This window comes from Ylistrum balloti, unplaced genomic scaffold (genome assembly GCF_031769215.1).
Source record: "Ylistrum balloti isolate Yb309-2 unplaced genomic scaffold, AGI_CSIRO_Ybal_v1 Utg370022, whole genome shotgun sequence".
Taxonomy (NCBI): Eukaryota; Metazoa; Mollusca; class Bivalvia; order Pectinida; family Pectinidae; genus Ylistrum; species Ylistrum balloti.
In genome coordinates, this window is record NW_026782089.1 from 471822 (window position 1) to 484603 (window position 12782).

Below are 12782 nucleotides of genomic sequence, written 5' to 3' on the forward strand. Positions count from 1 at the left end.
TATCAATTTTTTTGGTGCTCCGTTCTACTGTGTGAACGGTTTTCTCAACATATATTGTGTGATCCTGAAGTTCATACATTGTTCACGAGATAACGGTGATCTGCATGAAATGATTTCTGAAAGTGGATGGGATATATAAATATTTAAAAAAAGAAAGAATAAATGACTGCCCCTATAAACGTCTTTATGGATGTCATATTTTTCCTAGTTGGATTCAACAATTAATAGCAAGCTTATACAATTATAGCTATTGGTTAGTGAATACATATTTATAGTCAGGAATAACTCTGGTTAATTGTATAACGGTATGATGCTTGAAAGTTGTTTTGTTTTGTTTTGCTTGTAATTATCAAACAAAACAAAATAAGGAACATCATATTTAAAAAAAAAAAAAAAAAAACCAAGACGCGGACGACGTGCGTTAAATTATCTACACACCTGAAAAAGATCCACACCACACTGCATTTGAATAAAAGCCAATAGTAATAGTACCAAATATATTACTGTAATAGCATTACACAACTCTCAGTGCCTCACATAGGTACAGTACATATAGGGTTGTATTAGTATGTTGTAAATACCAACATGTCAACATAATCATATCCACATTCAATCTCTATAAAATACTCCAAAATATTAACAGAACAAATGGCCACCCCTGAAAAAGTAAAAGGAGAATAAGACCAAGTGTTGCGGAAGAGTAAGCGTCTTCCACTTCGTCGACAACAATCGCCTGATAAACCTTGGTATTTTCAAGTAAGTAATGTCACGATCGCAAATGAGAACAATGTATATGTTTGTTATACATCATCAGAATGACAGCGAGCATGTCACATGTATTTAGAAAAGATATTGTTTTATTAGTTATTAGTAACAAAAACTGAGTTTACACAAGTCATGAGAAAAGCTTTTGTTATTCATTACGTTCGCCCAAAGGTAAGTCATCACTGGTCGTTATTAGGTCGAACAGATGTATGACCAAGGATGAACTTTTCATATCCGCGAACTCTTTTCACCTTTGTAAAAGGTATGTTCGTTGATAAAGAATCAACCGCATTGTCAGAGTAATCTATTAGCTACCTTAATATTTAGATACCCCTTTTAGACATCGATATAGATGTTTGCAGACATTGTGCGGTTAGTAACTCACGAAATACTGCGACATCGGAACAGCAACACATATTTGTGAGAAAAAAAATTGCAGGACTCAGTGTTTCAAAACCGAGTAGAACAAATTCCAATATCAGTCTGCCTGATGGCTATGATACTCTTAATATATATATTTAAAACTCATGTATATTCTATTTTGCTTTGATGATAATGATGATGATAATGATGATGATAATGATAATGATAATGATAATGATGATGATAATGATGATGATAATGATAATGATAATGATAATGATGATGATAATGATGATTTCATCATGATGACCAACTTATTATGGTGTTTTGATTTCCTGTTCTTTTTCGGATTTGCATCATTTAGGTCACGTGGTTATGTAAAGAGGTATATCTGAAAACATTTCACATAACTTTGAGCACTTTAGTTTTCTTTTTCACATTGTATCGTCGATTGTTTAATGGTACACACTGGTATGAAACGCATTGGAAATAACATTATTAGTGTAATTCATATTTCATATTATAATGAATGGGATGTTTGTATTCCTCATGAAATATAACATTTGATTCTAGTTTCGATCCGTTCACGGCATATCGGACACCTGGATACCATTTTTGAACATTCCATACAACATATGAGATGACCACATGGAAGGAAAGTAACTCTCACCTCTTCTGTCAAACAAATCTTGCACATCAATCGTTCAAGTCTTCTTAAATGATTACTTTCATCTGAAATCATAAGGTAATATTCGTGAAAGTTTGGTAACATGAAATATGGTAAAAATATTTGAGAAATAGTTCGACATCACAGTCCTGCTTCATACAAAGAAAATAAATTTTTGTTATCACTCATCTTTGTTATTGTGTTAAGTATAGATTTTATTTCAGTACTCTTGTCTATTATTTAATCCATGGGACTGACGGATTTTAAATGGGAAAAATGAAAATGAGAAAAAGAATATAAAGAGATAAGAAGAGGGAAATGTGCAAACGGGCTCTGTTTTAGCTCTTGAAAATTCCCTATCAAAGCAAATAAGGTTTAACAGTTCTACTGAGGGCCTATGTCAATGATGAATATGCAGTGATGCATGGATGAATATGCAGTGATGATCGGATGATTCCACTGAATCCTACATAATTGGTTCTTATGACATACATTTATACACAACATGTTCCTTCTTACTCCGAATCCAGAATAAAGAAATGATGCGCAACAGCAGATACCTGGGTTTAACAAGTTTGAGTCTGACGTCATACCGTTACTATCATGTTACTGTGCAGGGATAAGATGCCTAGGCGTTATATTTAAATCTTTATCATTATGTTTTAAGAATGGACATCTTCCTTATCTCTCTAATCGATATTGACGTCCTTCCAACCAAAGCTCTAAATTAAAGTTAAATGAACCCTTAGAGTTTGCGTGACGATTTAGGTTTTTGTTAAAATTCTGCTACATCCTTAACCAAGTAGCTCTGCTACCGATTTGGAACTGCCAAAATATATACAGATACCAGTTTAAGTTAGACGAAAATACTCGCTACTTGAACTTGAAAGAGGTAATCGGTCACGTGATACATGTGACTTCAAAATGTTACTTTAACTGACAATATATGTTATACGTGAACAATAGTGTATCAGGTAAACACCGTATCTTAACGATATCCTTGATTGACAGGGAAATTTAACATAATATATCATTCTATACAAATTTTAGCAAACGCAATTGTTGAAATAAAAACAAAATTAGTAAAAAAAATCCATATCGAAGGACCTTGATAATATAGAAAGGAAAACCGCTGACATATAGCATTATGTGAACACCATATGCGCAGGTCAGTCCCTCTTTTAAACGATTTTAATCGCACATAAATAATGGGCCGGCCAATGTAGGCTTTTCTTATTAGTAATTAGTATTATACTATCACCGAAATAGACTGAAATATCGAATTACGGAAAAACATGGCTTCAACACTTTTAAATTTTCCAAATTCTAATGCGGTTATCAATTTACTTTTTTGCAATGCCTGTATTACGGAAAGATAAATTTTAAGTATACTCTCTACCAGTGAAAAGTAGAACACTTCTAGAGCTGGTAGGAGACTATCAATGAATATAATACCTGAGAGATCGACAGATGCAATGCGGTCATGCCCAGTAGCTGAATCAGTTGGAATTTTATCTCGTTTTGGGAACATTGTTGGTAATGATTCAGGTTCAGTTGTTTCTTCGTTTAGCAGCTGCTCCAAAATGTCTTCCCATGAGTAATTACCTAACGAAGTTAATTGTTGTTTGTGTACTTAATATATATATAGAAATTGTTTATCAGAGCATTATTTTACAACTGGTTTGATAACAAATATCAATATGTGGATACATGACCTGTGTTCAAGTGAAGAGACAGAGTAAAACATTTCATCGTCTTGATGAAACAATCGAATATTCACCGGTCACAATGGTCTTTGTCTTAAATAAAATTGGAAACTGGGATCTTGCTTACAATGTAAATGTATACAAGTATTTTAATTTACCTGCTCCTCTGGACACCTTAATAACAGCTTCTTGGATTTTTTCTTGTTTGAACCCCATCTCTTTCAGTTTTGTTGACTTATGTGATTCGAGATCATCTTGTCTGGAAAGCGTTTGTTCTGAAATCAATACCAAACACTTAAAAGTAGAAATGCATTGTAAATTGTACTTTTTTTGTTCTACAGTAGTTACTTACAGCTAAAGTGTGACAAAACGGGATTACACTGTGTGAAGTCGGGATAATTCCGATGGAAAAATTCTCGTCCAACACATCAGCACGTAAAAACACGAGAAATTAAAATTAAAAAGCCGTTGTCGTTTTCAGTACAGTAAACGCCACGTTTATCACATAATCGGTCGGCAGAGATCATTGCACTAGCTCCATGTAGGGTACTTGCCAAGCGGAAGCAATGATACGTGATCAAACCTGAATTATCAATAGATATACATGTATGTATATTTACACGTCAGAAACAACACATTCAGAATTACATAATCCATGTCAGATAATTCACAACTGATAAAGCGATTTTTATGTTACAATGCATATCAAAAGTTCAATCTACTGTAAGAACGAATACTTACCGGCGACATTAAAATCCTCGACACGTCTGTCTTCCTAAAATACAAGAGAAAAGGGACTTTTTATGTTATATGATATGTTTATGATATTTGATATCCAACAGTGGTGGTAATAGATACTTACTCTGAGGGATCCATCCTGTCCTTCAAGTATAAGGTCGATGAAATCTTGTCCTTTGTTCTGGATCGTAAATGGACATATTGGCTGCCATTTGACATGCTCAATCCATGGATCATCTCCATCCTCCCAGCTGAAAATGCAAACTCCGCACCAGAAGCAGACGACTGCATCGCCGTACCCTTCGAGAGAAAATGGAAGATTTAAGAGTTTAATATCACTGTTTAGAGCAAATTAAAATTGAATTTCACATATGTGGTCAAAAAGAAGTAGTTAATTAAAACCTTTATAAAAGAATCCTGCATCAGCCATTTGTTTGCCTGACTGGGAAACATGCGTTGGCCATTTGGCAAAGGACGAGATCCTCACGAGTATCGACATAAATTGTGGAAACAGTGGATGGAGTAGATCCTGATATTTTTGTTTTCCTCTTCTATCCTTTGGTACTATATGACTGGAAGCAAATTCTGTCGCATTCATCTGGCAGTCTGAATTGCCATTTAAGGCAGCCATTGCCGATTCAGACTCGGAAGAAGTGATTTCGTTTTGATGAACAGGTAAAGAAGCAAAGGAAGGTGTATTGTCAAAAGAGAGACTTTGAAATTTAGAAGAAAGCGAAGTAGTTATTGGTTTCGTTTCTGCAAGCATATTACATTTAAAACCATTGCAGTCATTAAAATAGCTTTTCTCCTGCTTAAAATCGCATGCTGAGTTTGCCATGGAAATGTCAGTTCTTTTGTCACTCAGTCTACTGTCTTCGTCATTTTCATCTCCATATACAATAAAAGAACTTTCTTTCGGATGCTGATGAGTGTGTGTATCGGTATTTTCTGAACACGGAGTTCCATTGGCAAGAGGAAAGCCAGTTATTCTGTCATTACCTTCGTTTGTAACTATCTCCTGTATGAATTCACATTCAGGTGAAATTTCTTCATGGATATGGATTGGATCATCACGTGCATTCCAACCAGAGTATCTACAACCACAATGAAAACATGCAGTTTCGTATTTATTCCCTGTAGAATAAAATCCAGCCTTGCTAAGTTTAACTGCACTTGGAGCTTGTTTACTTGAGAAATTCTTATATGATGACAATCTAGTAAGGTAGTTTGAGAAAAAAACTTCCGGATTGGTGATAACATTTCTTCCTTCAGCACATGAGTCGAACGCCTGTTGAAGTGAATACTGTAGAACAGGATAAACCTGGACACTTTGGTACGCTTTAGTGTAGTGAGAATACAGTCTTTTCTTCTCTGGATCTGAAAGGATTTTTTCTTTCTGACATGGTTTTGTGACAGTTTGGGGAAATATATGTTGTTTTAATCGGGATATCTTTCCAAAATGTAGAATTATTCCTTTTTCTCCAATCGTGTGTCTATCTGGAGTATCTGTACTAGCATATGGAAGAATTATTGTTGTACGCAATTGTGTTTCTCTGCTGTCTCCAATAGCATTTAACGGTTCGTTTTTCGTGTCCTGTACTTGCAGGGGATTGGCACTTACCACTACGGTAGCGTCTTTTACCAGCAATGGATTTACACTCACTAAATCAATGTCTTGTTTTTGCCATTGAATAACATATCTATTCACAATTTCTGATTCTTTAATCAAACAAATGTAATGATGAAACCCTCTTCTTTTCGCAAATTTTTCCGTTATCCTTCGAAATGTGAATATTTTCATTTCTCCTTCGTCTGTCTGTTTTGATTTTGATTTTCTATCCGTGGTCTTATCACACTTGTTTCTTACAGCACAGAACCTATGTGAAAGCTTAGATATGTTGATCATAATTTGTAGTTTCAGGCGTTTCAATATACGTATCTTGAATAGATACCAGCAGCACGAATCGTTGTGTGATTGATCCTCACTCATTGATTTTACTGTTTTCTCAATTAACACACAAACCATTTTGTTTCTGCACTGTTTTGATACCTCATACAATACTATTTGACTTGACAGCAATGTACACAACACATACACAATTGTACAAAGAATCAGACCTATATGTCTACGTCTGAGTTTTCGTTCATCGATAATCCATATGATACCTTCCATAGTTTGTTACTAATGCGTTGTCCTCAACTAAATGTCGGTGAATGGTAAGAGTTTATAGCCATTACATAAGTTCGAAGTAAAAACTGTGCATACCGCATAGTTGTTCGTTCAACTTGATATGATCCGTCATTTAACAAGTTATAAATAGAATGAATGTAAATCTCCAGTGTATAACCTATTCAGCACAGTCTGTGCTCAAAGTGCGTTGAATTAGTGATAAAACTATCCTGTACGAACAGTTCATTTGCATTTGTATAAGCACATATAATTGATTCCTAAAGTACAGAACACAGGTGCGTAAGTAAAAAGTTTTATAGCCTTTTTAAGATTATTTTCTATACAACTAATACAACTAATACAGGTTTGCATATATAACAGTGCTTGTCACTTGACATAGCTGGTCCATGTTGATATGATTATTGTAGCATTATACACTTGTATATTTTATAGATGTTCTTTTTCGATATAAATACACCGTATATGTAACCTTATCTCCCGAACAGTAGTTTTTTACATATGGCTGACGTATTAAAGAAAAACAAAGATCATGTTCGAACATTTGATTCTATATAAACACAATTAAGCAACACCCGATGGTTTAGTTTATCCACCTGTCGGTATTGTAATGATGTTTGGCTTCATTCATAGATAGTGAACGAGCACTTAAGTATTTAACATTCGACAAAGCAATATTGTCCATCAATTATCCATTGTTTTTCCCATCCTAACTTAGGTTACTGGACATCAATAGAGAAATGACTGCTTACATGGCCAGTCAACCACTTTTGGATGGACTTTCCTCCCCGAACAGGGATTTTTCAAATATATTATCAAGGCTTTTCAGCTTCAAAGACTTTCCACAGGAATATTATAAGATTTTCCTGACAAAACTTGCCAACAGAGGATTTTACTATACTCTCGATGACGACAAAGTGCGTTGCTTTTCATGTGGGCTTTGCTTACATGTGTCTGACCTCAAGGAACTAGACAACATTTCTTTAATTCACCAAGAAAGGTCTCGTGGATGTTTATTTATCTCAGACTTCATCAATCAACAAAATGGTAAGTATTGTCCATAGTGAATAATCCAGAGTAACTTTTGAACCTTATTACCATATCAATTCATATAAGGATATCTATTTTTATATCAGCTATAAAAACCATCCAACTCTCTGCTGCTTACATCATTATAACAATTAACGTGAAATATTAAGTAGTGAAAAAAAAAAAAAAAAAAACATTGATTGCAATAATAACAATAAACTATAAGCATTGCATGTTTATTGTTTTGGCTTTTCAGGAGATATTGCAGCTAACTCTTCCAAAACAGCATTTCCAGATTATTTCATTGGACGAGATCGGATTACAAGTCTGGAAAGTGCTTCTATTTCCCATTCTTTAGCAACGATTATGGCAAAGAACGGACTTTTCTTTGATAGTAAGTTATTGGTAGTCCCATTGTGCGATGTGGATGTATCTAATGCTCATCAGTATGCCTGAATGTTCCGTTGTTGTTTACTTTGGTCTCGTTACTTATTACTTATTTGTCATTATTTATTTGGATAGATCAAGACTAACATAGTTGGTGTCAACAAAACAGTAGACGCTTACTCTTGCTGAACACATGGACTTTTCAATTGTACTTTTTAGGGGTCCTCGAGAAAATCTAAGTTTGGTTCATACTTTTTCTCAACTTCCATCAAGTAGAAGTTTTAATTAAGATTCTGTTTACATATAGCTATTTTTATTTATTTCAAGTAGAATAAAAGAAAAAGAAAATGCTTTCACTTAATTGTATCGCAATTATGATATTGACATAACAACTAATTAAAATTTTCGGTTTCATTTCAGAGGAAATACAGAAAGTTCGATGTTTCCAATGTGGAAAAAGTAAGTGTTATTGTCATGCCTCTATCTATGTTCTCTCTGCTCTCCGATAGAATATAAAAGTCCCTTTCAAGCTCTTCTCTCTATAATTTTTTGTTTGTCTTTTTTGGGGTTTGATAACAAGGACTTTGTCAAAATTATTAAAAAAACGAATACATTAACATTCATGAAAGCAATATGATGCCCATCTCATAAAACAATATAAACTAATGATCAGTTGTACAAAACTTTGTGAAATGATGTTAATATGTGATGTTATAAATCACCGGTAAAATAATGCTCTCTGTTTATAAATAGTTTTTTTTTTATTTTCATGTATGCAGAGATTAACTATCACGAAAACAAAAAGTACATGGAAATGCACACAGAACATGCAAAGAAATCTCCAAAGTGCCCTTTTCTAAGACGAAAACCAGTTCATACATTAACAGAGTGGGTAAGTACTCATTTTGTTTGAGATATAAGACATAAGTGTACTTAACAGGCGATTAACCTATTCCACGTGTTCTTTCTTTTTCCATAACAAGGAACATTACAAGGTTCGAAGAGATGAGAAATATTTGATAGTGTTAAATAATGCTTAACATTTTATATGCCAAAGTACTATTATTTCATTTTAATTACAATTGTGTTAACAAGAGTTATGGTGGTGCACGATTAATTATGTTCCGGTATTTCCTTGTGGTAACGTTAGTAGGTGTCATCCTTTCATGATAAATCGTAATGGTACATAGATGCAAAGACAGCTTTTCATTTACATGTTTTGTAAACAAAAGGCAAAGCAGCAAACGAGTGCTGGATGAAGGGAGGTAATCGCTATCTCTGAGTATGTTTCCATTATATGAGATACGATATCTCTTAATTGTTGGTAAAACTGACAAATCATTGGATCGAAATTAAGAGTGATACCATGACATTGGGCCATCAGCCAAAACAAAGGCTGAAACCTAGTTTTGTCACAAATGAGCATGTTACACTAGGCAATGTAATACCTGGTTGATGGTTCTATGAATATTGTAACAACATTTTCGATTCTTCTTAGTTATAGATGCATCCGTGCATGATAAGATAAAGACATATATTTATAGGTAATCACACGCATTCCTCTAACAGAACATTAAACTCAAAATACATTACTGAGAGGAGCACAGCATGAAAATCAACTCAACAGATAATTTTGAATATAAATAGTTCATATTTTTTGTTGTACAGTTAAAAAAAGCAATATACTATTTTATTTCGTAAAACTTTACATAAGCCATGTCCTTTCTATCGCATTGGTCGTTTTTCGGATACAGTTGCAATGATAAGTTACTCTAGGATTGTAGGCGTAAAAAAATATTTGCTGAATTGCATAATGTTTTTTAAGTAATAAATCAAAACTAATGCTTGCCTTTTTCGAAAGTATACAGTATACAAAAAGATCAATAATCCTATTACTTTAAATAGGGAACTGGAATGATTTCAAAAATTGGTACATCGTGAAGATAACCTCTTCAATACTAAGGCATTTAAATAAGGTAAATTTGTGAAAACAAATAAAACATTGATAGATAGAAGCAACACATGTATACAATGTCGATAGTGCTGCAAACAGTAAACACGACAACATATCCTGACCTAATTAGTAACAAAAAGTTACAAGACATTAATTATATAGTACTGGTGATGATTTTTCTTGGAGAATTATAAGTCCACTTTTATATGATTTTTTTTGCCTAGCAAACATACTGACATGATAATCTACTTAAAAATTTTAACCGCCTTACGTCTGAAAATATATAATCTATTCATATTTAACATTTCAGAGTCTTGACGGCGCTATCGAAAATGCAAATGCTGAAATATGTGAGTATTTAACTGATTTGATTATTTCATTATTTATATAAATTAGAAATAATATCAATACAACAAGTATTTGATACAACTCATGGGATATGGTTTAAGTTCGTAGATCAAGATAGGATGCAAAATCCAGCAATTATAACTCATACTCAGCTAACGTTAGCTATGTCGCCATCTGTTTTAACATAACTTTGTTGCAAGCAATTTATCAACATTTTAAGATAAATAACCTTGTAGCATTTAATTTGACAACATTCTAAGGTAAATTACTTTTTTAACATGTAATTTGCCAACATTCTAAGGTAAAAAAAATGTAGCATGTAATTTGTAAAGAGTTGTTACATTGTCCTTGGATTTCTATGGATCTTTTTAAAACCAAGTATGTTTGTTTTACCGCAGGTCCTCCCTCCAGTACAGACGTAATGCTGGATGCAGCAGCATGCCATAAACGCATGCGTTGTCGCAACTGTCAACATAATGAGAAATGTATAACGTTTATTCCTTGTTGTCATTCTTGTCTTTGCAAAGATTGCTGTCAACAAATGAGACCTAAATATTGTCTCGGTTGTCAACAAGAAATTAAGGAATTTTTTGAGTTTAAATTGGCGAATCTATAATGAAACCATAAACGCGAAGAGGAAATCAAGTGTAACATATCTTTCAAGGTGAAGTTTCATTTAAAAGGAAATAGCGTGTGTTAAGTTTACTTTGAATTCACATTCTTTGTAACCCCTCCTTGATTAGGTACCACAAAATCGCTGTCCTTTGCATGGTTGTTGTGTCCCATATGGAAAACAACATTTACCCGAATCGCTCAGGTTAGCATACGATGTCTCATGCAAACTTCCATATGCTTACCTCGCCACAAACTGATCTGTCTATTGAGCAAACAAGACCTAAGTAATGGGTTGAAATTCGCTCGTGTATGGAATCAGAACAGGTTCATATCAAAGTACCTAGTCGTACAAACTTTGGACTGACTTAATTTTTGACAGATGTAAGTCAGTTTACGAACTTCAGTTCATCGTAAGTCAGTCTAACTCAGTTGCTTATGAGGAGTTTGACAATATGTATCCTTAGTCAGCAGATACTTTACTCGAAATAATGGTCGTCCTGAAAGGAAAGGACGAAAATAAAGGACGTATTCTATAATCCACATAAAACGGTTGAAAGGTTTTTAATGAAGGAAATATGTGCATGTGAGAAAACGATGGTAACTTTTGGAAACGACGGAAAGGAAATTTCAATACCATATTTAAGATCCTAAAACTCAATGAATGGAGACTGGAATTTACATTAACTTTGCGAAGGAAATGAAGTCATATCATTCCTGTGAATAGATAAACATTTTCATTCTCGTACTTCCATCCTTGAACATATTTAAATAAATGAAACATTAAAAGATTAAATAAGAATGTTAAAACATTTTGAATTAAAAAAAAAACACACACACAAGTCAGATTTTTTTTTTCTTTTTTTTAAATTAATTTTTTTATCGTTATTTACATGATTATGATATTTATTTGTTAAATATATTTAGATTTATCTGTATTTATCATACGCAATTTTATTTTTAGGTTTAATTAATGTTTTACTTTATTTAGATTTTATTGTTACATTTTATGTGTTCTTGTTAAAATTCCATTAAATATTACCAATTTATTTCCACTTTTGTTGTTTATTATACAAACACTACTTCTCGCGTCCCTTTTGTACTCATATCCTGAACATACAGCTTATCGTGAGTTTACATTGATGCTGTAAATTATACAAGAGGAATTTAACAGTCGTTCTAACCATTTATTACAATATGAAGCTGGACGTATTTGACACTTGTTGATATTCCTTATGGTTTCGTTCTTGATTATTTGTACTCATTTGAGAACGTGATATTACATACTTAGATTGACCAAGATTGATATGACTTGTGTCATCATGAAACAGCACCCACGCACCCTTCTGAAACACATGGTCTTAATCGCTTTGTACTTTTTCATGGTTCTCCATGTAATTTTCCTGTTCTTCTGTTCATATTTTTCCTAGTTGTATTGAATTTGAATTTGGATTATAATTATATTTACACGTTAGTATTTTGTTATAGTTTTATATGAGTGGTTACTACAATATTAAATTCACTTGGAGCTTACATTTAATATAAAAAATCAAACTGATATAATATTTTTGAAAAAGTATTAAAACTCGAACAAAATAAATCTGATTGAACAATTTCGAGGTTGTACCGGGGCGTTTTACCATGATGTTATTGTAAGCAATCAGGGAACCATTTTAAGTTGAACAATTGTTAATTATATTAAATAACTTATATGTTTTACAATTGCTATTGATGGCAGAGATATTGTATCGCTGTATATCATCTTTACCTTTTATAAACCACAGTATTTACAAGCATGCAAATAAATGCGACACGTCGTTATCGTGCTAGATTTCCATGCTCTAGCGTTATATTGCTAGAACACTGAATCTAAGACGGTAAAACTGGGGTTGCCGTACCTAAGACACACCACAGAAAATTAATTGAACAAGTATTTCATATTTCAGCTATTTATATCAACACAATTTTATCTGTCTGTACGTCCGTATTTGGTATACTATGTACAATACATTGGGCTTAAGGGAT

The 12782-nt window shown here is 33.2% G+C and overlaps 2 protein-coding genes across 2 annotated transcripts; one reads left to right on the forward strand and one right to left on the reverse strand.

The window, feature by feature from the left end:
- Positions 1 to 1675: 1675 nt before the first annotated feature.
- On the reverse strand, positions 1676 to 6265 carry LOC132548649 (baculoviral IAP repeat-containing protein 3-like). The gene is made up of 6 exons (XM_060212525.1): positions 4642 to 6265; positions 4364 to 4539; positions 4243 to 4276; positions 3660 to 3776; positions 3251 to 3400; positions 1676 to 1860 (listed from the first exon to the last, which is right to left on the reverse strand). The coding sequence occupies exons 1-6, from the start codon at positions 6263 to 6265 to the stop codon at positions 1676 to 1678; spliced, it is 2286 nt and encodes a 761-aa protein (XP_060068508.1).
- A 902-nt stretch (positions 6266 to 7167) lies between these two features.
- LOC132548650 (E3 ubiquitin-protein ligase XIAP-like) lies at positions 7168 to 10761 on the forward strand. Its single transcript, XM_060212526.1, has 6 exons — positions 7168 to 7474; positions 7716 to 7850; positions 8264 to 8302; positions 8623 to 8735; positions 10108 to 10147; positions 10544 to 10761. Exons 1-6 carry the CDS (start codon positions 7168 to 7170, stop codon positions 10759 to 10761), a joined length of 852 nt encoding a protein of 283 aa, XP_060068509.1.
- The last annotated feature ends 2021 nt before the right edge of the window (positions 10762 to 12782 follow it).